Genomic DNA, 26,677 nt, shown 5'->3' on the forward strand with positions numbered 1-26,677 from the left:
GCAAGATGTGGTGAAAATTGTCAATGCTATTCGCCCACAAGCAAAAAAATGTCAGCTGTTTTCAGAGCTATGCAAGGTTATGTCTGCACATGATTGTCCTCCTGCATTCTGAGGTGAGATGGTTGTCACGTGGAAGACTCCTTGAAAGAGTACTGTCCCTGAAGAATGAACTGTCTGCATTTTTTACTGAGCAAGGTGACGTGAAAGCAATGCATTTCAACAATGATTTTTGGCTGGCCAAATTGTGTTACATGACTTCTATTTTTGAACATTTGAATCGGCTCAACTTGTCACTTCAAGGTAAAGGAGGTGACATCTTTGATGTCCTTGGGAAAATAGAAGCCATGAAAATGAAGATCACCATGTGGCATATTAACATTTGTAAAGGCAATTTCTCCAATTTCCCACATTTGGAAAGCTTCCTCAAAGAGTGTGAGTGGGAAGAAAAGTAACCTGATTCGGCTTAATATAATCTTAATTCTGGTATGTTCACCATGTAGTATCTGTCGATACTGAACTGGAACATCAATCAGGATTACAAAGTCAGACCCCTGTCTAGACTTTTGTCTACCATAAATAAGAATATTCCAAAACGTGACATTAAATTACATAGTTTATGTTAAAACTATGATTGTAGACAAAATGTGTTGGAAAGAACTGCAGATGCTGGTTTAAATCGAAGGTAGACACAAAATGCTGGAGTAACTCAGCGGGACCGGCAGCATCTCTGGAGAGAAGGAATGGGTGACGTTTCGGGTCGAGACCCATCTTCAGACTGATTTCAGGGGAGTGGGCAAGACAGAAATAGAATGTAGTCGGAGACAGTAAGACTGGTGGGAGAAGTGGGAATGGGGAGGGGATGGAGAGGGAAAGCAAGGGCTATTTGAAGTTAGAGAAGTCAATGTTCATACCGCTGGGGTGTAAACTACCCAAACAAAATCTGAGGTGCTGTTCCTCCAATTTGTGCTGGGCCTCACTCTGACAATGGAGGAGGCCCAGGACAGAAAGGTCAGATTGGGAATGGGAGTCGAGCCCAGCGCAAATTGGAGGAACAGCATCTCATATTTCGCTTGGGTAGCTTACACCCCAGCGGTATGAACATTAACCTCTAACTTCAGATAGTCCCTGCTTTCCCTCTCCATCCCCTCCCCTTTCCCAGTTCTCCCACCAGTCTTACTGTCTCTGATTACATTCTATCTATGATTGTAGATAGTTATTTTATGAATTTTACTTGCATGTATTTTTGACTGCAGCTTGTGAACAGATTGATGAAGCTAATTTCCACCTGACCCACATACTTGTTGTGACCCAAAATATTACATAGAACAGTACAGCATAGGAACAAATCCTTTGGCCCACAATGTCTGTGCTGAATTAAACTAATCTTCCCTGCCTGCACGTGCTCCAATCCCTGCTTATGCGTATCTAAACACCTCTAAATGTCCCTGTCGTATCTGCTTCCACCGTCACTCCTGGCAGTGTGTTCCAGGCACCCACCACTCTCTTGTGCAAAACAAAATCTTGTCCTGCACAATCCTTCAAACTGCCCCTCACACTTAAAACTATGCACTCTACTCTTTGACATTTCAATTTCTTTTCTCTTTAGAAATGTAGCTGACCTTTTTAGTTATTCCAACATTTTCATTATTTCTTTAATGGCCCTGTTAAATGTGTAATTAACGCACTTCTTTTCAACAGTTTGACATTAAAGTAGCATAACAATTTTTCCTTGACCTTCTAATGTTGGAGAGGTGCAGTTTATTGACCAACTGAATTGATTTCCCTTCTTGAAAAAGAAAAATATTGAACGGAAAATGCTTCAGAAATTTGAAAATAAAACCATTTACAAAAATAAATTTTAATTTCATGGAGACTTGCGTACTAGATAATGCAAGGATAATTATTGAGACAAGTATAATTTGTCGAGCCATTACTTGCAACGGAAATACCTTTGTTGCTCTTTTCAACACAATTGGGCAACCTTTTTCAGTCTACGAATGACTGACTGGACAAAAACAAAAATCCTGCAAATAATGGTAATGAGGCCGAGACTATGTTTTACTGTACCGAAGGATTTCATTGTCATTTACAGAGGTGGCAGTGATTCCCTCCAGGATGTGACATTCACAGGTATTAATTTTACATTATTATCCATTAATTTAAGAGGAATGGTAGTGCCCTACAGCTTCATGACACCATGTGCTATAATGATAGTTTCCAAATAAATTAATGCCCGTAATATATTAATAATTGCCTTTTGTTTAATTTAGCTGGACTTAAGATTAGTTGAGCCACAATGAACTGCAGATACTGGTTTACCAAAAAAGGCACAAAGTGCAGGAGTAGTTCAACAGGACAGGCAACATCTCTGGAGAACATGGATAGGTGACGTTTCAAGTTGGGACCCTTTTTCAGTCTCGGTCCCGACCTGAAATGTCATCTCTCCATAATTTCTAGAGATGCCTCCTGATCCACTGAGTTACTCCAGCACTCTATTTCTCTTAAGATTAGTTGATATTAAGTAGATACAGGTTATGATCTGGAGGTCACTGTCTGTAAAAGTGGTGGAAACAGTTAATCTAGCCTTTCAAAAGTAATTTGACTCCCAGTCATGGAGTCGTACAGCATGGAAACAGGCCCTTCAGCCCAACTTGCCCATGCCAACCAAGATGCCCCATCTACGCTCGTCCCGCAATTAGCCCATATCCCTCTAAACCTTTTCTTTCCATGTACCTATTGGTTGAAAAACTGTGAGAAAATAATATGTAAGGCGATAGAGAACAAGTGGAAGAATGGTACTAGCATGGACTAATTTGGTTGAATTTGGCCTCCTGTGTTATAATGATTCAATGACTTAGAATGTTTTGTGCTTTGAAAGTTATGCAATGAATATTTCTGATGAGAGTTGTGCTATTTGCCTGGGAGGGTAAGTGCTGTCGAACCTACTGCGGAACATTAGTCAGAGAAAGTAAACTTATTCAAAAAATAGTATAGTGTCAAGTAATCTAAAAAAAAAAATTGTTTATTTCATCAACTTTAGTTATTAAGAATGTTAGAATTGCTGTTTAGAATTACAAAAAGGATGACAAAGGGCTCATAATTGCTCATTTGTTCCATTGGACACCACAACTTGTCTCCCACCAAAATGATTAATTATTCAAAAAAATTACCCAAAATGGCGGCTGATTTCTGTCAAAACTGGAAAATTCCAAAATAATGTTCCCAATTTTGGAGATGATGGATGCCCGTGAGTTATCATTTAGTGAGTTTAACTAACGCTGATTTCATTGTAGATTGCCATTTGTCAACCTTTATATAAATTATATCCAATGCTCGTTGGAGCATTTTGTCAGTTTGCGACTGAAGTAAAGCTAAAATTGTGATCACATTTGCTTGAAGTCCCCTGCAGCGAGTCGATGCCAAGGGCCACAACAGGAGACAAACGTGGCTCCATTTGACCTTCTCGCAGACCTTGGAGGGGACATTTTCGCTACTCCACAGTCTGCACCTCCATACTTTGCAAACTTTGCACAATTTAATAGTCACACAGGTAAGATGCTGTTCACTGGTTATATTATCAGTGATGTTGTGACCTTAAGTGATCGAGGTATTTCTTAAGCCATCAAAAGTTTGGACTTTAGAAAAACTATATATAATTTTTCCTTAAATAGTGCAGGTTCACAACCTTATCGGCAACTATTGAAGGGAATATTTAATTGCAGATTGATTATTCAGCAAGTTAGATCAACATATAATTTAGTTAAGATATCAAAAGGTACCTAGAACTAGTGTGATGCTTAACATGGAATATTCAATTTGAGTCCTTTTTCATGCGAATGTTTTGGTTGCTACAGCACACAACACTCAGGGTACTTTGGATGTCTCATCCTTCTCGAGATTTCTTTGAAGTCGTCTACTGGCAAATGTCTGAATGTCAGCTTTTTTAATTGGAAACTTTTAGTTGGAAGAATAGCATTAGACCAAGGGCATGGAGAAAAGACTGTCGACAATGCTTAAGTGGCGCTGCTAATCTTCTGGAGAACTTCCTATAGTTTGTTTATTCTCCAGTCTCAAAATTATTCAAGCTACTTTGTTGCATTAGTAAATTGATAGTTTGTATTAAAAGTGCAAGTTAAGAGAATTAATGTAGTTGCATGGTACAAAGGGAAAAAAGAGCTTCACTCTCTTCTTTGTATCGTTAGCAGAGTACTAATGTAGAATATCAACATGCATTCTTCTTGATTCCAGTAATAGTTCACAACCCTGATATTACATTATGATGTTGTGAAATCACATGCCGAATATAGGATCAACAGTCGATCTCCACAAAACTGACGTCACTGTACCAAAGGATTTCCACTGATGGTAACAAAATCCTGAACTGCAAATGGTTTAACTTTGCAGTGATCAAAGTCTTGCGAATCACTTCCACAATGTGACTGTTATGTTGTGTAGTTTACCACGGTTGCAGACTTAGACACAAGTCTCAAAAATCTTTTTTCTTGCACCACTTGCACCGTTACCTTATATTGACTGCATTTATACAAACTAAGGGGGCAGCCTGATCCAGATACAGCTCCTCACCAGGTTATGAACACCAGACTTATGTATGATCTGTATATACAATCAAAGTGGGATGAATTTGCCAGCTGCTCGCATCTCCTTTTTCCTGGGAACATTTTTTGCAGGAGTATTTCCTGGATTGCAAATATCCTGGATATGAACTGTTCACAAAAATGGAACCCTACTGTAACCTGGGGGAGGACCTGTATTGGCCCTTCGATGCTGGATGCTGCTCTTGATCTAAAACAAATGTGCATCATTTTCCCCATAATCTTTACAGCATTATTGTTGAATGGCAGAAACAGTAGTCATCCTTTCAACTTTCAATTTATTACAGATGATCAAATAACTGCACCTCATTCTTCAACATACACACCCCATCACCTGGCGAAACTAATAAGTGTTTTTCCAAACATTCCCATTATTTTTAGGGATACCAATCTATATGAATTGATACAGGTTAATACTAAATAGGAAGGCTTGGTTAACAACTATTAGAAAGTGCTATCTAGGACAGAGTACACAGTTTATCCTACGTACGCATAATTGTGTATGGTTGTCTTGTATATATGTATTGAAGATGTCTACAGTCATGAGCTGTGTACAGTTTTGTGACATTAGCTCATTCATGCTGGTTTGTTTATGGTGCATGGTTTTCATATTCATTAACATTTAGTTTTCTTTTTCCATTTCTTTTCCTCCATGTTACTGTTTCAGCTTCAAACTCTATGAATACAGATTTTGCAAACTTTGATGCATTTGGAAGTTGTAATGCTTCTGATAATTTTGGAGGTTTCTCCTCAGCAAGTCTGCCATCCTTCCAGTCCAACAGTTCAGGTAGTGGTAGCTGTAACTGTCCAGTTTTGCATTTTTATGTTGCATTTGTGTATGTGTTCATGTGTGTGAGTGCATTTAACCATGCACGCACCCACATACCTAAAGGAATTTCAGTCCTGTTGTTTTTTCTAGTTTTTGATCCATTAAAGCAGTAAGTGTTGAAAATGTAACGTAACAGGACCTTGCAAGAGAAAGCCTCTAAGCAGCTAAAAATATCAACAAAATCACAAACAAGATAAGCTTAAGCTCAAATTCAGAAGAGAGAAGTGAAATGACAGGTTCGATTTAATCATGTTAAAAGCAGGATGCATTGACAAGGAAGATATCTATGAAAAAAAATTCTATACACCCATGCAATGTTTATATACTTGCCATTGCATTTTGTGTTCTCCCCAATTCCTCTGATTTTTGAAATATTAAGCTGAGAAATCTGAATTTGATTTAACTCATTTTGAAAGTGCTTTTAAGCTGCTTCAGTTATTTTCTCACCAGCTCTTCATTCTGGAAATATGTTTTCTTTGGATTGATTCTCCCTGAAAGACAACACTGGTAACTTCTCCCAATTAGTTTCCATTCATTTCTCTTCTACATGTAATCCATTTCAAGTTTCTTTCATTTCTGGGCTGCAGTTATGGTGACTTTGCCTCATCTCCCAGCTCTCTACAGTGGTGTTCTTTTACTGTAGCATGCCTTGAGGGGCAGTGCATCTTCTTATATTGCCCTTTATCTTATTAAACTATGTTTATCCTTTTGTACTGTAAAATACACAAGTACTATATTTTTCCCCTTTGTATTTTTGTCCCTTTGATCCTGTGAATGTTAACGTTTAATACATAGGCCATTAGTTGTGAACTTTTAAATAAGCTGCTTACAATAAATTTTGTAGCGAAGACATGAGGCACCTTGAAAAGACGCTGAGTGCTGGAGAAACTTCACAGCTCTGATATGTACAAAAGGACATTACACACTCAGGAACATTTTAAAGACACAAGACATGAATACTGCGGAGCATTTCAATTTAAATTTATAATAAAATGTACTTTAATTGTAATTATGAAACTAGCTCGGTGCCTTGATCCTGAAGGATAAATGATAGAAACTCATAATTGCAGAGTGCACTGCTGACTTGTCACAGCAATTGTACATGAAACACTTTGCTCTGTGTGTCTTATTTCCCTATTCTCAACAAAATAGGAGATGGAATAGAGCAGAATTTCCATGCAAGTTATCAACCATTTTCTGAGTCCTGATGCTTAAATATAAGGGCTTTCCAAATGAGGCAAACAATAAGCAGAAGAATAATAGATTTTGTTCATCAAATTATTTTATATATGATATAAAATCATGACCTATGAATTGGGAGGGTGATGACAGAAACAGCCGGCACTTGGTATATTGGCACTGTTAAACTGAGAGGAGATTTTGCTGAGTGCTTATGATTAAAGATTGATACCCAAATGTTGCTGTCAGTGTCTCCTGCTGCTGTGGTCTTTATGGGTGTAATCAGAGCAGAATCAAAGATTTTCTGAGAGTTTTAACACACTATTATTTGTTGAATGAGATATAATTCTCATTAGGTGTTGAATGAAATATAATTCTCATTATGTAATAATTACTTGTCATCTTTCAGTCCATGATATACAGAGTTTCGGTATGGCAATTTTCATTCCCTCAGAAGGACACTTACAATTTACATGATTTCTTTGAAATAAAATAATTTATTTACAAGTTCACAAGTTATAGGAGTAGAATTAGGCCATTCGGCCCATCGAGTCTACTCCACCATTCAATCATGGCTGATGTCTGCCTCCTAATTCCATTTTCCTGCCTTCTCCCCATAACCCTTGACACCCATTCTAATCAAGAATATGGCTATCTCTGCCTTAACAATATCCACTGACTTGGCCTCCACAGCCCTCGTTGGCAATGAGTTCCATTGATTAACTACTAGATTAATTTAGACCAACAGATCAATTTAGAAATATCCTTTGATATTTCAGCTTCTGCTTTGATACCAAGAGTATATCCAGATTTTGCTTTAACCCCCAAAATTAGAACATTAATAAAAATGAATGATTTTTTTTTTGCATCCCGGTTTGGATCAGTCAGTTTGATGCCATTCTTAATGGCACGGTTGCCTCACATTTGGTAGGTGATTGCAGTTTCTGTTGGTCAGCCTGCTTAATCTCAATGGATAGCTATTTTTCATGAACAGTATCTCCCACTGTTGATAGGATGGCAAAGCTCCATATTTTGTCATTCCCACAGCACATTTATGGGTTTTTTCCCATCGCGACAGGGAAAGGTGAGGATCACATTCCTCTACCCAGGTTTTTGTTAGGAGAGCATATAGCCTGGATGGTATGCTCAATTTTGAGTAGAATTGTTTAAAGATGAAGTAATCTTCCAGAAAATGGAGGCAAATTATTCTCCAGTAATGGTGAATTAAGTTTATAAGTTGTTATAGACTGGACTAGTATCCACATGAACTAACAAAGTGTGAAACTATTTGGTTTACGGTGTATTTTTGGTTTCAAGTGTGAAATGTTCCAGAGTTTGGCTTGTTCAGTTTGCTGTACTTATTCCTTTTAAATTAAATTTGAATTCAACTTGTTATGCATAAAGAGATTTCTACACATCTTTAAGACTTAATTGGCATTAGGAGTATTCATTGACTTAATTAGCTTCTCATTAGCGTGCTACCATTCATTTCAACAATGGACAACATTTGAATGCCATCGTTAAGCTGTAAATCCATTCACAAGAACACAATGTGATACAAAGGATAGTTTGGTGATTTACAAGATAAAATGACAGGTGTCAGGGGTTATGGGAAGAAGGCAGGAGAATGGGGTTAGGATGAAGGAGTAGACTTGATGAGCCGAATGGCCTAATTCTGCTCCTAGCACTTATGACCTTATGATATTATTTAACACAATTCAGTGGAAATGCAGATATGTTCAAGTTGCTTATTTGTAGCTGCAGCTTAATGATGCTTGGGGTCGTCTAGTGCTAAAGACAAACCTTTCTCCAAATCTTCTTGTTCTTCTCTCATCAGATGGATCCTCTGCATCAACAAATGCTCATTTTGCAAATTTTGATAACTTCCCAAAATCTTCTAGTGCCGACTTTGGAGCTTTCTGTTTCCCTGGAAGTGACACATCAGTAATCAAAGCGCAAGCTGTTAGTGAAGATAAATATGCTGCCCTTGCAGACCTAGATAACGTTTTCAGCAGCAATACGCAAACACAAGGTAAAATCACTTGGACACCACTGAGCTGCAGTAAAGCTATTAGTTACCTGGCAATGTTGGTAGCTGAGTATCATCAGTCCTTCGCTACCTAATCCAAGTAGCTCTTTGACACATTAGATTGGTCTTATAATGGAGGAAATAACTGCAGATACTGGTTTAAATCGAAGGTAGACACAAAATGCTGGAGTAACTCAGTGGGACAGGCAGCATCTCTGGATAGAAGGAATGGGTTACGTTTCGGGACAAGACCCTTCTTCAGACCTGAAGAAGGGTCTCAACTCGAAACGTCACCCATTCCTTCTCTCCAGAGATGCTGCCTGTCCTGCTGAATTACTCCAGCATTTTGTGTCTAGCTTGGTCTTATAAATGCCTTATAAATAGTCTTATAAATGAACCTCAACATATCACTGGCATCCACATTCCAGAAGTAGGATTGGAGATGCCTAACTGAGTTGATGTCTATCATGTCCTCAGTTATATTAATGTTCACCTCCAAAGACCTGAATACAAGAATCTAGGTTGACATTTCAGTGTAACTAGACCAAGTGGACCCGCTGGGCCCAAACCTCTCCTGCATTGGTGCAGCACCCTCTCCTCCCCCCTCCCCTCCCCTCTCACCCCCTCCCCCTCCCCCCCCCCCCGCTGCCCACTTCCCCTCACCCCTCCCTCCCTCCTCCCCTCCCCCTTCCCCTCCCCCCACTCTATCTCCCTCAACCCCTCTTATCCTCCTCCCCCTCCCTTCACCCCCCTCCCTCCCTAGGAGATAGATTTAAACTTTAAAATGTGAATAACTTTTAAAATATAACACCGATTTCAATGAAACTTCTTCCATTAGCACCAAAGGAACGCCAGTGAGTAAATTGTCATGCTATCATGTACTGTTTTGGCTGTAGCTCAGGAACAAACAAACGAGAGTTTTAGTATATAGGTACTGGTGGATCATTGAGCTGTCAGGAATGGCTCATTTTGTGTGAGATAATAAGCCGAGCACTCATGCTCTCAAGCTATCGAGTGATGAATTATATTGCATTGTGGGAAGCTCAGGGTTTGACTCGGTCTTATTGACACAACGTGCTGCAATGTAATCACCCACAACACTTTCCATAACTCAAAACATTTCAAGTTCAAGAAAGAAATGCTATTTCATTTAATACTGCTACAAAACGGAATATTTGACATGTATAGGAAGGAACTGTACATGCTGCTTTAAACCAAGGATGGACACAAAAATCTGGAGTAACTCAACGAGTCAGACAGCATCTCTGGAGAAAAGGAATGGATGACGTTTCGGGTCAAGACCCTTCGTCTGAGAGTCAAGGGAAACAAGAGATATAAACGGTGATATCAAGATATGCACAAAAGTAACGATGATAAAGGAAACAGGCCATTGTTTGCTGTGGGCTATGTGAAAATGAGTTACAGACTTGGGTGGGGGAGGGATGGAGAGCGACCTTTTTGTGTCTATGAATGTTTGAAATGTTACTTTGAAGATCTGAAGTTTTCTTTTCCCAGCTTCATAATTATATTTTTGACTTATTTTCTTTTCTCCTATATTTAGGGGCAAGTAGTCAACTGACTAATATCGGCTCAACACCTGTTGGATCTTCTGTGATGACTGCCAATCAGTCAAGCTCGGCAAACAAGTATGCAGTACTAGCAGAATTAGATAATGTCTTTAGCTTTCCAGCACCCACTAGTAATGTATTTTTAGTACAAGCAGGTTATGTGCACTGTCTCCATGGCACTTCAGAATATAGACTTTCTAAACTCAAATCGGAAACCCAACATGTAGCAGAATTATGATCTTGGAAGATGAGACCAAAAGCCAGTTAGTTCACTCAATGAGAACCTTGCTTCCAGAAATGGTTTGACTCCATCACGCTCCATGGTAAACTCTCCTGCTTTTAATGTGAGAGGAAACCTTCACAATATTCAAATATTAGAAAATTTGTGCATTGCTCTAATTGGAAAAGGTAAAACTATTGTAGTTTTGCTTATGTATTTTCGTAAAAAGAAAAAAAACATTTTCTTTATAAAAGTATCATGTTACAAACCTAGACTGGAAGATAAGTCATCTTCAATTTTGAAAGACATTCTGGTACTGCAAAAAAATAGGCCGTTACTATTAACTGATTCTGAGAGACAGCAGAAGTAGGCCAAATTGCTGCAGTCTATTGCTCTCCAGGATTAATGCCGATGCATTTATCTTGATCAAAAGATCCTCCTATTCTGATGTAATGTTTTATTTTAAGCATGACCTTGGTTCTTTGGCCAACTGAGACAACCTTGTTCTTGATCTTGGTGGATAAATCTTATACATGATGAAAATGATTAAGTGCAGAGGCGTTCCATTATACAAGGACACTTGACACAGATTACCACTAATAACTAGTTTATCATCCAATTCCCATCACCAAAACACCCTTCCAGAAGCTATTCGCTTAGCAGGAATCTTTACCAGTTCTATTGTATCTTGTCCATCAGATGAGTATGTAAGTCTTATATATCTGTAAATATGAAGTTGCACATTAAGCAACAGAGAGTCGTATGTTAGATCGCTGTGGAATTTTGGGATTTTTTTTTAACCAGAGTTCTTGGAGGTTGCAGTGAACTGTTTTTCTGGACATTGGGAAGCTTTATAGGTGTAGGTATCACCAACTGATACTCAAAACCTTTGAACCAAGCACCAGCTTAAGCAGAGATAGAAGATAGAAAGGCAGCATTAGGACAGCTTTGATAGCCTGAGTGGGCTGACACTGAAAGCCAAGATGTCCTCTAGAGATGAACAGTCCTGCTTACAAAATGAGGAAAGTCTTCACCCCTTGAAACTTAAAAGTTTTTTAAAAAGTCTTTCAATAATTTATTAATTCTGGACCAATCTTGCAAAAGTTGCTGTAATAAAACGTTCAATAAGGCTGTGGGGATATTTAAGGGATATTGTGGCCGTGTGTTTTTTTTTCCCTCGCCATTCGAAACTTATGGAGGTGGAACAAAGAAGGGAAAATTCAAATTACTCCTTATTTCCTTCTTGTATTTTTGTCTGTACCCTCATGCTATATATAATTCCTTAGCTGAAAAAGAGCAGCATACTAGAATGGCGGTAAGCTGTAAAGATAAGAAGGTAAAGTTCTTAGTTTGCAAGGTTATGGACCCCCCCCCCATCCTTCTCCTTTGCAATTGATTGCAACCTCCCTAAAATGCATCACAGTTTGGATTTCTGCCCACAACCTGGTCTTTATCCCCTCCCCCCCCCCCCCCCACCGACACAATATGATTTATTTGTGAAGTTCCACTCATAGATGAAGATGTAATCATAGATATTTTTTTCTCATTTCAATAAATGAAAAACAGCTAAAAGCTCATGCAAATACTATACAAGGGTCTAATATCAGAAACAGATTAAGTTATAAGAGCCCCTCTAACTGATTGGAGAAAATCTGTCTTCGGTCTCATATTTCAGTTTTTCATTATGTGTGGAAATGATCAAAACCTTGCTGTGAATAATTTCCATCATTTGGTGATTCATAGTGTTGTGCACTTGGAAACCATTACTCTAACAACTAAGTATAAAACTAGGTCAGTGCAGTTTTTGTTTTGTAGTTAGTAATTTTCAAGATTGAAAGCAGAGCTATGTTCATTATTCTTGCAGACATAAGAGTGTATGTGAAATTTCAGTTGATTCGATTTAGTACTTGCAAAACATAAAACCACAAGACTTTTCTTTCCCCTGCAGATTATGTTGGACTTTGACACTGTTTGCAATGATAGAGTTAGGGGAAATGAACAAAATGTTTTGTGTGCATTTGGTAAGACTCCACACATCATTTGGGCAAGGAGAGAAATCCTGGCAGTAAAATCAGATGGCTGCCTGTCCCTTTCAGAGAATTCAGTCCAGAACTACATGATCTTCACTTACTGTTCCAGGAAATGGTTTTGGGTAGACTGATGGGACTGAAGGCTGATAAATCCCCAGGGCCTGATGGTCTGCATCCCAGGGTACTTAAGGAGGTGGCTCTAGAAATAGTGGAAGCATTGGAGAACATTTTTCAATGTTCTATAGATTCAGGATCAGTTCCTGTGGATTGGAGGATAGCAAATGTTATCGCACTTTTTAAGAAAGGAGGGAGAGAGAAAACGGGTAATTATAGACCAGTTAGTCTGACATCAGTGGTGGGGAAGATGCTGGAGTCAATTATAAAAGACGAAATTGCTGAGCATTTGGATAGCAGTAACAGGATCATTCCGAGTCAGCATGGATTTACGAAGGGGAAATCATGCTTGACAAATCTACTGGAATTTTTTGAGGATGTAACTAGGAAAATTGACAGGGGAGAGTCAGTGGATGTGGTGTACCTCGACTTTCAGAAAGCCTTCGACAAGGTCCCACATAGGAGATTAGTGGGCAAAATTAGAGCACATGGTATTTGGGGGTAGGGTGCTGACATGGATAGAAAATTGGTTGACAGACAGAAAGCAAAGAGTGGGGATAAATGGGTCCCTTTCGGAATGGCAGGCAGTGACCAGTGGGGTACCGCAAGGTTCGGTGCTGGGACCCCAGCTATTTACGATATACATTAATGACTTAGATGAAGGGATTAAAAGTACCATTAGCAAATTTGCAGATGATACTAAGCTGGGGGGTAGTGTGAATTGTGAGGAAGATGCAATAAGGCTGCAGGGTGACTTGGACAGGTTGTGTGAGTGGGTGGATACATGGCAGATGCAGTTTTAATGTAGATAAGTGTGAGGTTATTCACTTTGGAAGTAAGAATAGAAAGGCAGATTATTATCTGAATAGTGTCAAATTAGGAAGAGGGGATGTTCAACGAGATCTGGGTGTCCTAGTGCATCAGTCACTGAAAGGAAGCATGCAGGTACAGCAGGCAGTGAAGAAAGCCAATGGAATAGACAATAGACAATAGGTGCAGGAGTAGGCCATTCAGCCCTTCGAGCCAGCACCGCCATTCAATGCGATCATGGCTGATCACTCTCAATCAGTATCCCGTTCCTGCCTTCTCCCCATACCCCCTCACTCCGCTATCCTTAAGAGCTCTATCCAGCTCTCTCTTGAAAGCATCCAACGAACTGGCCTCCACTGCCTTCTGAGGCAGAGAATTCCACACCTTCACCACTCTCTGACTGAAAAAGTTCTTCCTCATCTCCGTTCTAAATGGCCTACCCCTTATTCTTAAACTGTGGTCCCTTGTTCTGGACTCCCCCAACATTGGGAACATGTTTCCTGCCTCTAATGTGTCCAATCCCCTAATTATCTTATATGTTTCAATAAGATCCCCCCTCATCCTTCAAAATTCCAGTGTATACAAGCCTAATTGCTCCAGCCTTTCAACATACGACAGTCCCGCCATTCCGGGAATTAACCTAGTGAACCTACGCTGCACGCCCTCAATAGCAAGAATATCCTTCCTCAAATTTGGAGACCAAAACTGCACACAGTACTCCAGGTGCGGTCTCACCAGGGCCCGGTACAACTGTAGAAGGACCTCTTTGCTCCTATACTCAACTCCTCTTGTTATGGCCTACTCCTGCGCCTATTGCCTATTGTCTATTAACCTCCAACCTCTCTGCCCTCTGCTGCATTGTCTCCCTCTTTCGCTATCAGTGGTGTCGTAGGTCGGTCAGCTTTGTGGGTGAGAAAAAAAGCCTATTCGTTAGTTTGACAGCTTGAGTTTGCACGTGTTCCCATGGTTCTGTCCTATTAATTGTTTCAAAATCCCTCAGTACACTCAGGATGTTATTGTGATTTTATTGTCACAAGCATCAAATGAATTTTATTGTCACAAATGAATCATGGGCCTGATTCATTTAAAATAACAGCCCCTTTTAGCCACAAATAAAAGGCAAACATTTAAGTACCTCCATTCCTGATAACTGCATTAGATGACAAGCTTTTATAAGGAAGCCAGTTGTTGGATCCCACTCCTAAAGAAGCCATCTATTAATTAAGCTGAAGGGGAGTCCCAATATGAAATGACGCCTATCCGTGCCCTCCAGAGATGCTGCCTGACCTACTTCAGCACCTACGTCAGGCTCCATCAGCTGTAATTCCTTGTGTCTCTACAAACTAAAGCATTGTTAATTGTAATTCTAAATCATCAATTTAAATATGATTTTAAGAGTGAACTGGGAGAGTGGCAGCTTCCATGTCCATCTGATTTTCTGGTGTACTGCCTGGAAGCTGACAATACATTGGGACTGAGCACACCACATGAATGCTGGGACCAACTTTTTTGGAATCTGTGTGCGTGTGTTTTGACTCTAGACATCGGGGATGGTAATTATCCAATCAAGTCAAGAATTTGATGAAAATTCACCCTGAATAGTGAGTGATCTGTCAAATACACTGAGTCAAGGAATCAAACTCTTCCTTAAAAAAAATTATGTTTTGCTGAAGGTAAAAAACATTTGTTAAAAAACACCCTGAATTGGAAAGCAGCAGCAAAGGTGAAAAAATGTAAATGTATAGTGACCAAAAATTAGGTCGTTATTTTGACATTTTGTGTCCTTGAGTTCTGCTCCAATGTGGGCATTAAGCAAATCCTTAAAATCTGCAAAGCTTCTATTGGTAACTGCCAAATATCAATGGTGTCCTTGCCTGGATATTGGAAGGCTTTCATTATCTGTTTAGATTGATTTTAAGATAGAAAAAATGTATCTGTTTTCACATCACCAAGAAGGACAAAATCCTAATTGCTTGTGATATTCCCCATTTTGTACACATTAAAACCATTTTATTCCATCACCAAGAAACACCATTCTCTAAATATCAGCTTATTGTAATTTATTTTTTGGTGTGTTTTTTCAGCATCTCATTAATCCAACATACCTTCTCTCAGCTGCTAGGAAACTCCTGCTGCCTGGTAGATCTGTCCTTTGCATGTCCTTTTAGTCTAAAGCAGATGGCTCTTATGGGTCGCCACAGTGGGAAGCAGAAACAGGCCATTTGATCAGACCTGCATGAGCTACCTTTATGCTTCCTGTGACCCTTCTCATATACCCCCTCATCTGTCCTTGCATGAATGTCTCAGTGTTGTCTTATTGACACACAATACCTTACTCCACACTGACAATTGCTTGAATGCAGATTAGGATTTGCCCTCTATTTTGGATGAATCTTGTGATTTACTTAAATTCCATTATGTATTTTTTCAAAAAATATCCCTAGTTTTCAAATATTCCAATCATATTGGCAGAGTGCGTCAACACTCTGCTATGTTAATATTTTCAGTTACTTAAACCATTTCCTTTTACTGTCTACGGAGCACCCTAAAGTTATTATATGTTTAATAGTTCTATCTATTCCAGTGTTACAGGCAAGGGTTTTCTCTCCTAAAGATCATAAGACAGTGAATCTACGCATCTCTTCACAAACCCGAATATACTGCCTCTGGTTGAAAAGAACTGGAGATGACACAGCAAAGGGGCAATCTTTATAGACACAGTAAGTGAAGATCACACAGATCTGACCTGAAACCTCTTAAAGGAACAGGTATATCTGATTTTTCCCAGTGACGTATCTCACTTCACCTGTGGTATATGGAGTCTAAACTTTCAGAGAATTGTTAATGCACTGAAAGGTGAGTAATCCACCTTCAACATGGAAGGTGATTACAACCTTGCGTGGTGATGAAGTGCTGAATATGATCAGCTCCGAATGCCCAGCCAAGACATGGCATTAAATTGTTTCTGACCTCCTGCCTCCCCAATGCCCAGTCAAGTGATGTTAGCTCTAGGTGTTGTTAATTCTGGTCATTTATTAATAAAGAAGTTATCAGAGGTATGTGGAAAATAGCAGTCTTGATGGAATTTGAGTAATGTTGATTCTAATGCCTTACTCTTCTGTATTATGTTTGGAGACTTTTGTAAAGATCGTTCTCTCCTGCAGTGTGTTTGGGACAGTTCAAAGTGTTACTACAACACACGGTCACCTAGGAGTCAACGCCACACCGGCAGCTTTTGGAGGTACATAATTTATTTCGCTTGGACAATATTTTAATTTGACAAACTTATAATAAGAACCAGGTGATAGTGCTGCAATCTCACAGCTCCAGTGACCCAGGTTCAACCCTAACCTACAGGTGATGTCTGTGAGGAGTTTACACATTCTTCCCGTGATAACATGAGTTTCCTCCGGGTGTTCTGCTTTCTTCTTGCATCTCACAGACTTGCAGATTGGTCAGTTAATGGGCCATTGTGTAGGTATTTGATAACATTGATGAGATTTGGGTGAAAACTGGTTATACACTACCCTGAAATGCAATAATTTCATGTTATAAACACGTACACTACCCTGAAATGCAGTCATTTCATGTTATAAACCCGTACCCTACCCTGAAATACAGTAATTTCATGTTATAAACCCGTACACTACCCTGAAAGGCAGTCATTTCATACTATAAACCCGTACACTACCCTGAAATGTTTCTTTATGTTTGTTTGATGACACAAAGCTGGGTGGCAGTGTAAACTGTGAAGAGGATGTTAGGAGGTTGCAGGGTGACCTGGACAGGTTGAGTGAGTGGGCAGATGCAGTATAATATAGATAAATGTGAGATTATCCACTTTGGCGGCAGAAACAAGGAGGCAGATTATTATCTCAATGGAGTTAGGTTAGGTAAGGGGGAGGTGCAGCGAGACCTGGGTGTCCTTGTACACCAGTCACTGAAAGTTGGCGTGCAGATACAGCAGGCAGTGAAGAAAGCTAATGGAATGTTGGCCTTCATAACAAGAGGATTTCAGTGTAGGAGTAAAGAGGTTGTTCTGCAGTTGTATAGGGCCCTGGTAAGACCACATCTGGAGTATTGTGTACAGTTTTGGTCTCCTAATTTGAGGAAGGACATCCTTGTAATTGAGGCAGTGCAGCGAGGGTTCACGAGATTGGTCCCTGGGATGGCGGGACTGACATACGAGGAAAGATTGAAAAGACTAGGCTTGTATTCACTTGAGTTTAGAAGGATGAGAGGGGATCTTATAGAAACATAAAATTATAAAAGGACTGGACAAGCTAGATGCAGGAAAAATGTTCCCAATGTTCCTGAGCGGCACGGTGGCGCAGCGGTAGAGTTGCTGCCTTACAGTGAATGCAGCGCCGGAGACTCGGGTTCGATCCTGACTACGGGCGCCGTCTGTACGGAGTTTGTACGTTCTCCCCGTGACCTGCGTGGGTTTTCTCCGAGATCTTCGGTTTCCTCCCACACTCCAAAGAAGTACAGGTATGTAGGTTAATTGACTGGGTAAATGTAAAAAAATTCCCTAGTGTGTGTAGGATAGTGTTAATGTGCGGGGATCGCTGGGCGGCGCGGACTCGGTGGGCCGAAGGGCCTGCTTCCGCGCTGTATCTCTAAATCTTTTTTAAAAATCTAAAAAATGTTGGGTGAGTCCAGAACCAGGGGCCACAGTCTTAGAATAAAGCGGAGGTTATTTAAAACTGAGGTGAGAAAAAACTTTTTCACCCAGAGAGTTGTGAATTTGTGGAATTCTCTGCCACAGAGGGCAGTGAAAGCCAAATCACTGGATAGATTTAAGAGAGAGTTAGATAGAGTTCTAGGGGCTAGTGGAATCAAGGGATATGGGGAGAAAGCAGGCACGGGGTATTGATTGGGGACGATCAGCCATGATCACAATGAATGGCGGTGTTGGCTCAAAGGGCCGAATGGCCTCCTACACTTATTTTCTATGTTTATGGAAATAGTATATGTACAATTTGGTGACAAATCTATCTATTCAAAATGATTGTGTTTGAGAAAATTGTAGAGCTGGGGTCTTTTAGAGTTTTACAGATTACACCCAATAGTTTAGGTAAACAGAATTGTATTGTGCCCACTAGATAACATCCACGCACTTGGGTTTTATTACTTTATATGATTTTTAAGTGATATGCGATTTCAAGTAGATGGAACAATGCAGTTGCATGATGACACTGGCTAAATAGAAAGTGCTCTTGATTAATGGCAAAATGACCGTTTGTCCTTTATGTTATTTGAGATCCGACATTTCAAATAATTCATTTGTTTCTAAACTTAATTGAGCCTTTCCACCTTGCGCTTTTTCAGCAGCAACCAATCCTTTTGTAATTGCTCCTGTTTTGCCACCACCTGCTACCACAAACCCGTTCCAGGCCAATGGGGGAACTGCAGGTATGGATAATGAGCCTTTGTGAAGACGATGGAAACCATTAGTGTCCATGGTGTGGTGTGAACATGTGTAAACTCTGAAGTCTTTGCACTACTTTGAACTGGACAAATAATTTAGTTCAAATAGGTTTAGGTAAAAGTCCCACTGTTTCATCAATTCATAAGTGGACTTAATAGTCTTGCAATCTGAGTTGCAACAAACATCAGCAACAGTCTTTTTTGTACCTATCACTCAGGCCACATGCAATATTTCTGTCACAGAACCAGCAACCTGCACTACCACAGAGGGAACAGATCCTGTGAATTAATCTTAATTTAACTGTATTTCATGAACGGCCTTGACATAATATTTGGAAGTTGAAATGTGTTTTCAACTGAAGCTAGTGAAAGCTAGTGAGATCTGCAAGCACTGAACTGAAAACGTTTCCTTGTAATTTGTTTGAAGCTATCCCAAGTTACAAAATCTGGAGCCCAAATTTAGAACGAAAGGTCCAGTGGTATTTAGATTAATCATGGGATAAATGTACAGAGGTCCCAGGATGAGAATGCAGACAGATAATTTAGGCGAGAAAGAAAGAGAATTGGATTGGGAGGAGCAATTGAAAATGGTTTTCCACAGCAACATACCTGGTGGTCTGAGCTAGCTGCAGATTGCCCCTAGTGTGTAGGTGAGTGATACAGTCTGGGTGGAAATTATAACAATGTGAAGAGAATAAAGTTGGAATAGATTAATGCAGGATTAGCGTAAAAGGGTCGGCGTGGACTCGATGGGCCAAAGGGCTTGTTTCCGCGCTGTATCACTTTTTTAAAGTGATCTTAAACATTTGTACACATTTCCAATCAGATACGTTGGGTGTTGATGAGCAATGGTAACTTTGGCTAGATTTTTGCTTCTCTGGCCCAGACCAGCCATTATGGAGGGTCCAACCAAATTAGATTTTGGTCATGGACAGTTAATCAAGACAGGCACATTGAATGGCTCTAATATGCTGGCATTTCCACCTTCCTTGTTACTGAAAATTTACTTGAAAGCTTGCAATAACAATTGATTCGAGGTCACTTCAAGATGCACAGCAATCAAATGTTTAATTATCATGCACTGCCACAGAAGAATGATTGCATGTGACTTTGCTGTATCTCTTCACAACATCCTGCTTGCCACTGCTTTTTAATCCCGTACATCTTTTGTACATGAAGAACATCTGCAAGATCAACAAAATTATTTAAATTGCAGTTCTTCAATGCTTCATTATCTAAGGAGCCTAAGATTGTTTAGATTGAATTGCCTTTGTCGTCTCTGATCATCGCAATTTGTTAGAAATCAAGAGAAATGCCTAGTGTCACATATGCTTGTTTAGGAAGTGTGAACCTTCTGGTTCCTGAAGCAGTTTAGTTGTTTAACCCGTTTCTTACTAACTAGTGGCACTGCTGGTAGAGTTGCTGCCTCACAGCACAAGAGATCTGGGTTCAATCCTGACCTCTGGTGCTGTCTGTGTGGAGTTTGCATGTTCTCCCTGTGACTGCATGGGTTTCCTCTGGGTGCTTCAGTTTCTTCCCACACCGCAAAGACATGAAGCTCTGTAGGTTAATTGTCCTCTTTACAGGGAATAGATGTGAAAGTGGGATAATATAGAACTAGTGTGAACGGGTGGAGACACAAAATGCTGGAGTAACTCAATGGGACATGCAGCATCTCTCTGGAGAGAAGGAATGGGTGACATTTCGGGTCGAGACCCTTAGATCAGTCTGAAGAAGGGTCTCGACCCGAAATGTCACCCATTCCTTCTCTCCAGAGATGCTACCTGTCCCACTGAGTTACTCCAGCATTTTATCTCTACCTTCGATTTAAACCAGCATCTGCAGTTCTTTCCTACACATAGTGTGAACGGGTGATCGGTGATTGGTATGAACTAGAGAGGGCCGAAGGGCCAGTTTCTATGCTGTATCTATCAATCAATCAACCAACCGACAAGTCTCTGAACTTGTTGCTTTGAGCATTTCCACCTGCTCATCTAGTTTTGAACCATATCTTTGGTTTGAGTGTTCATGCTGAATATTGTAAATAATTTCACTTTAATATCCATGTATATGCTTTACACTTTTTGGTCAGTGTAGTATCTCTTTGGTTAGGACTAGAGTTTGCAGCCAGTAATGAACCACTTGTTGTTTGTAAGTTCATAAGTTCGAAAGTTCTAGCAGCAAAATTAGGCCATTCGGCCCATCAGGTTTACTCTGCCATTCAATCAAGGCTGCCCTGGCTTTCCCCCTCAACCCCATTCTTCTGCCTTTGCCCCATAACCCCTGACTCCAGTACTAATCAAGCATCTGTCAATTTCCGCCTTAAAAATAGCTGTCTGTGGGCAATGAATTCCACAGATTCACCACCCTCTGACCTCTACCTTGTGCAATATAGTGCCTTTCACGTGGAAACCCACCAGCAAAACAGCTGAACAAGCTTTGACAGCCAGTTAAACCATGGGCTCAAAGCCCTCTGCTTGCTGACAAATGTCCAAAACGCTCTGAACCATTCGTAAAATTGTTAAAGCATCAATTTATATCTTAGTTACTATTTTTTAAATTAGAAATTGAATTGTCCTCTTTACAGGGAATAGATTTAAGAAACAAGCACAAAATAAAAATAATAAACTCAATTTAAAACTCTCATGCTCCACCTTCCTGCACATCTGACCTGACACAACTTAAGCCGGCTAGTTCTCCAGCAAGGTAGTAGGGAATTGCATTAGGTTTGCTTTCCACCTGTGGTTTCCCAAGAGAATCCCAGCATCATTTTTTTTGTTTAGATTTACAGTGCAGAAACAGGTCCTTCGGCCCACTGAGTCCGCCCTCACCAACGATCCCCATACACGAGCACTACCCAACACACTAGAGACTATTTATGATTTTTACCAAAGCGAATTAACCTACAAACCTGTACGTCTTTGGAGTGTGGGAGGAAACTGGAACACCCGGTCCCAGGGAGAACGTGCAAACTCTGTACAGGCAAGCACCCGTAGTCAGGATCGAACCCAGGTCTCTGGTGCTGTAAGCCACAACTCTAGCGCTGCGCCACCTTGCCATCTCGAATGGAAAACCCTGGAGTGCCATCAAACCTGATGAAACTTGGGGTATTTGCCAACAGTGGAGTACTGAGTGTCTGGGATTTGATTTAGTTTAGAGATACAATTTGGAAACAGGCCCCTCGGCCCACCGAGTCCACATCGACCATCGATCACCCGTTCACACTAGTTCTATGTTATCCAACTCTTGCATCCATTCCCTACACATTGGGGCAATTTACAGAGGCCAATTAACATACAAATCTGCATGTTTTTGAAATGTAGGAGGAAACTGGAGCACCTGGAAGAAGCCCTCGTACACAGTGAGAACATGCAAACTTCACACAGATAGCACCTGCGATCAGGATCAAACCCGGGTGTATGCCACTGTGGGGCAGCAGCTCTAACTGTTGAGCCACACTGCTGCCCCTTCTGTACACGTTCTACCCAGTTGTGTTGAGTACTTGCTGTAAAATGTAAATGATATTATCATTATCTCTGCTTCCCCACAGTAGTGTGATCGATATCCGTCTGCTGTGTCTAAGTCAAAAGAGTTTGCTATGAAGATCGTGTGTCCTTTAAAGTGAGTGTTTTACATTTTCTCTTTCTCTGTTTAATAGTAAGTTTTGGAACAGCATCGATGAGCATGCCTATGCTGTTTGCCATCCCAGCTGGATACAGTCTCCCCACCAGTTTCAGTGGTGGGTTTCAGCAGCCTGTGTTATCTGCTCCAGGGGCCTTTCCTCAACACTCAGCCTTTCCACCACATCCCACCGGTAATATGGACACAGCCTCTCATTAATCGCCACTTCCATAATTTCCCCTCTTGGAAGCTCCATTCACACTAAAACCTCTTGCCTTTTTTCCCTCGTTTAGGTGGAGGATTTAGTTCATTTGGACAACCAAAGCCAATGGTGATGCCATATAGTCAACAAATGGGAGTGTCTACTAATCCATTTCTGGTAATATTCAAAAAAGTTTTCATATTTGTTTTTCTGGTCATGAATTTCCGTGTTCCCTTTTCAACCCCATCCAACACTAAATGTGTCCATAACAAGTTAAATACCGTCTAAAGTGAAGAGCTAAATGTCACCTTAGCCTGGTCTGAAAATGTGAATTTCAATAGTTTTACAAAGTCTTTAAAGGATTGCGAGTCAGGCAGTTATCCAGTACATAGAACATAACACCTCGGCAACAGGCCCTTTGGCCCACTATGCCTTTGCTGAACATGATGCCAAAATAAATCAATCACCTCTGCCTGCTCATAATTCATATCCCTCCTTTCCCTGCATATCCATGTCTATCTAAGTTCCCACCTTTCTCTGTGTTAAAAAAAAAACTCTGCAAATCTTCAAACTTTGCTTCTCTCACCTTAAACCTAAGCCCTCTAGTCTTTGTCATTTCCCCCTTGGGGGAAAAAAAAGGCTCGGACTGATTTTAGTCAGAAGTTATTAAATAAATATGCTAAATCTACTTTAACATGATGTGTTATTGCAGAAAGCAGTATGACCTGTGCAACTTGTGTGGTAACAGAGAGAACATGTGGAAAAGTTGAGCACTTTATGAATATAATTTTACAGTAAAATTGTGCAGCATAATGTGAATATATTTTTAATGATAACTGAGGTAGCAGAAAAGGCTGTTTTGAGGAAGACATTCGCTGCTTTGAGGCAGAAAGGCGGTGATGTATTGAACAATGGATCAAATCATACACAGATGTCCATGGAAGACAAAGGGCCAACTTTAGCCGAGTGAGCATAGCTTTGGAAAGGTGTATTAAATTCTGAATCTTGCAGTTCATTTTTGTATAAACTATATAATGCAACTGTCCTTTCTTTCCCCTTTCCCCTCCCTATAGGCTGGAGCTCCAATGGGGCAGTTTCCAACAGGAAACTCCTCAACCAACCCATTCTTATAACCCAAATGGTTCCATCAGGATTGCGGTGTCGGTGTGTGACGTTTCCAGACCTCTTGCACAGTTTTGTTGCTCACTGATCTTAGCTTTAAACACGAGAGTCTCTGAAGCTTGTATTTTGTATAAATGGGATAATATATGCAGAAAAAGGACTCCCCACATGTCCTTAATTGAACTGTTACTTGGTAAGAAGGTTCAAGATGTAACCATATCATGTATGTTGGAATGGGCTGATGTTAAGTTATTGCAAATCCTACCTTTCATTGCTGTGCGGTACTGTACATATTTTTGGGGGAAATGTAGCTATTTGTGCTCATTGGTATTTGTAATTTAACAAACACATTGAATGTGAAATGTTACTGAACGAAAAGGATTGTGAGATTGCTGAATCTACAAGGTTGAAATTGCTGCAACAACATTTGCCTTTTAAGTTCTGGTTTTGAACTAAACTAGAAGTTTTATCAACTTGGTGACTTAATATATCATGGATTTTCTTTCTCCAAGGAAAATTCTCTTATTTATAATCTGAGCATGTTGGGAACTGTACCTCTGCCTAATAAAGGAGATCATGTTTTGCTACAGTTTGCAATTGACAAAATAAATACTGTATTAGTAAGAATGTTCATGGAGATTTATTTTAATTGAGATTATTGTGATATTCCCATGTTGCATTGCTATTCATTACATATGAAATCAAAGAAATTACAATGCAGGAGGAAGCCATTCATCTCTGCAGTTGAATTGATTGAATAAATTGATTGAAAGGTACAACATGGAAACAGGCCTTCGGCCCACTGAGTTTACACCAACCATCTATCTCCCTTTCACACTAGTTCTGTGTCATACCACTGTCTCATCCACTTCATACACACTAGGGGCAATTTACAAAGGCCACTTAATCTAGAAACCTGCACATTTTTAGGATGTGGGAGGAAATCAAGCGATCACAGGAAGAATGTGCAAACTCTACACAGACTGCACCTGAGGTCAGGAATAAACCTGGGTCTCTGGCACCGTGTGGCAGCAGCTCTACCAACTGCACCACCATGCCAGCCTATTGTATTTAAAATTCTATCTAGATTCTAAATTTCAGAACATATTTAATTGGTTATGAAGTGTTCTGTTATTATCAGAGGAGTTGAAAGCTATTGCATGCTGAGTTTCAAGTCGTGATTGTCTCTGATTCAAAAGATAAGTAGTGAGCCATTCTATGTTTCAAAAGGTAATTGTATAAAAACATTCGACCAACCTCTGTTTTGGACCTGAGATCATCCAAATCACTACAACAGGGTGACATTGGCTTAGAGAATATTAAAACTGATCTTTTTTTTTAAATCGCCTGCTTGTTCCCCATGGATTTGCCCCTTCCTATCTTGTCTATCTCCCCAGCCAAACGCCCCATTGGTGCAGTTGGTGTGTTTATCGGCTGTTGTAAATTACCCCTAATGTAGGTGGATGATGGGAGAACCGGGGACAAAATATTGATGAGGGGGAAATATAGGATTATTGTAGATGGTTGGGATGGGCTGAAGGTTCTGTTTCCGTGTTGCATGATGTTAAATTCTATAAAGTTGAAATAAATGGGGAGCAGGTGGAAAGGAGCCCGTACCCAACACAAGGAAGAGTTTGGAGGTTGTTCAACTTGGCCTAAAGCACAGAAGTGCCTCGGGCATCTATGACATAACTATTTCATCAGTGGCTTATTATCCACTGAAGGAACATGAGCCTCCCTCCAGCAAAATGCAGGATGAATGGTAGCGTATAATTTCTCTCCCAATCACTGCTCTTGTCCAAAAGATGCTATCCCCCATCCAGAATAATGCCGAGTGAAGAACTAGATGGCATCAAGGAAACCCATGATGCTCGATTCACATTGATTTTTCAAAGTAAGTGAATTTCTTTCATTTCAATTAATTTGATGCTTTCCTCCCCACTGTAGAATATCTTGCAATTGGTGAAAAATTTAAAAAATGTTCTGAATCACTGCTGCATTTTTTAGATAAAGACCGTTCTTCAGAGCTGCGCTGTAATTTCTGTATCATTTCTGGCCGGCAAAGTATTTTCAATGATTCCAGAACCAATGTGCCTCTTTCCTTTCCTTCTGGTTTGGACGAAACTGTGGACTCCTCTGACAAGGAAAATTCCTGCGATTACTGCAAAGTAGGTCGCATAAATAAGAAACTGCAAAAATGTAAAAATATATAGAAATTACTCAAGATAATTAGTGTAATATTCACAGACATCATCACAAAATGGTTGCTGGGACTAATTGCAAATTCCATGGAGAACACATATTTCTGCTACATAATGTTAAAGAAAGAATATTACTTTAAAGCAGTTAATTCATTATCTCCTCCCACTTGCTGAAGTTGATGTTTATTCTCAGCAAGTCATTAGCATCTTCATTGCCTGTGCATGTTCCTAAGACTGAGATGGAAGTAAATGTTCTGTTGTATTCTGTAACTAATTTCAGATGCCAATGTGCTACATCATACCACAAACTCAATCTGGTAATCTTTCGAGCAGCCATCTTGTGTTTCTGCCTTGTTTAAATACATTATTGCTCAAAGTGTTATAAGCTGTGCCTGTTTGCTTTTGGATCCTTCATCCAAATCATTGGCATATTATGAATTGCAGCAAGCACTGATCCCTATGGCACTCCACCGATCTCTGCCTGATATGTAGAAAGAGGCTCGATTATTCCTGCCCTCTGTTTCTGTCTGTTAACCAATTCTCAATCTATGTCAATACATTATCCCCATCCCAAGTTTTTTTAAAAAAATGCACATTAACCTCTTAAGTAGAACTTACCAAAAACCTTCCAAATATACTACATCCAAAAGTACACCCTTATCTATCCTCCTAGATACGTTTTCAAAAACTCCAGTAAATTCATTGAGAA

The 26,677-nt window shown here is 40.0% G+C and overlaps 1 protein-coding gene across 9 annotated transcripts in view; it reads left to right on the plus strand.

The window, feature by feature from the left end:
• Positions 1–24,335, plus strand: part of agfg1a (ArfGAP with FG repeats 1a) — a 55,031-nt gene extending 30,696 nt beyond the window's left edge. For 4 of the 9 annotated variants that reach the window (XM_078410359.1, XM_078410366.1, XM_078410365.1 and 1 more), the window contains 9 exons: positions 3,400–3,550; positions 5,281–5,403; positions 8,459–8,653; positions 10,212–10,296; positions 16,557–16,633; positions 18,724–18,807; positions 22,481–22,636; positions 22,737–22,822; positions 23,719–24,335. In XM_078410359.1, the coding sequence (XP_078266485.1) occupies positions 3,400–3,550; positions 5,281–5,403; positions 8,459–8,653; positions 10,212–10,296; positions 16,557–16,633; positions 18,724–18,807; positions 22,481–22,636; positions 22,737–22,822; positions 23,719–23,778 (1,017 nt within the window). In that variant the 3' untranslated portion in view covers positions 23,779–24,335. The remainder of the gene's footprint in view (positions 1–3,399; positions 3,551–5,280; positions 5,404–8,458; positions 8,654–10,211; positions 10,297–16,556; positions 16,634–18,723; positions 18,808–22,480; positions 22,637–22,736; positions 22,823–23,718) is intronic. The other 5 variants (XM_078410361.1, XM_078410360.1, XM_078410362.1 and 2 more) reach the window with 5 other exon arrangements.
• Positions 24,336–26,677: the final 2,342 nt, after the last annotated feature.

This window comes from Rhinoraja longicauda, chromosome 13 (genome assembly GCF_053455715.1).
Source record: "Rhinoraja longicauda isolate Sanriku21f chromosome 13, sRhiLon1.1, whole genome shotgun sequence".
NCBI classification, from domain to species: Eukaryota; Metazoa; Chordata; class Chondrichthyes; order Rajiformes; family Arhynchobatidae; genus Rhinoraja; species Rhinoraja longicauda.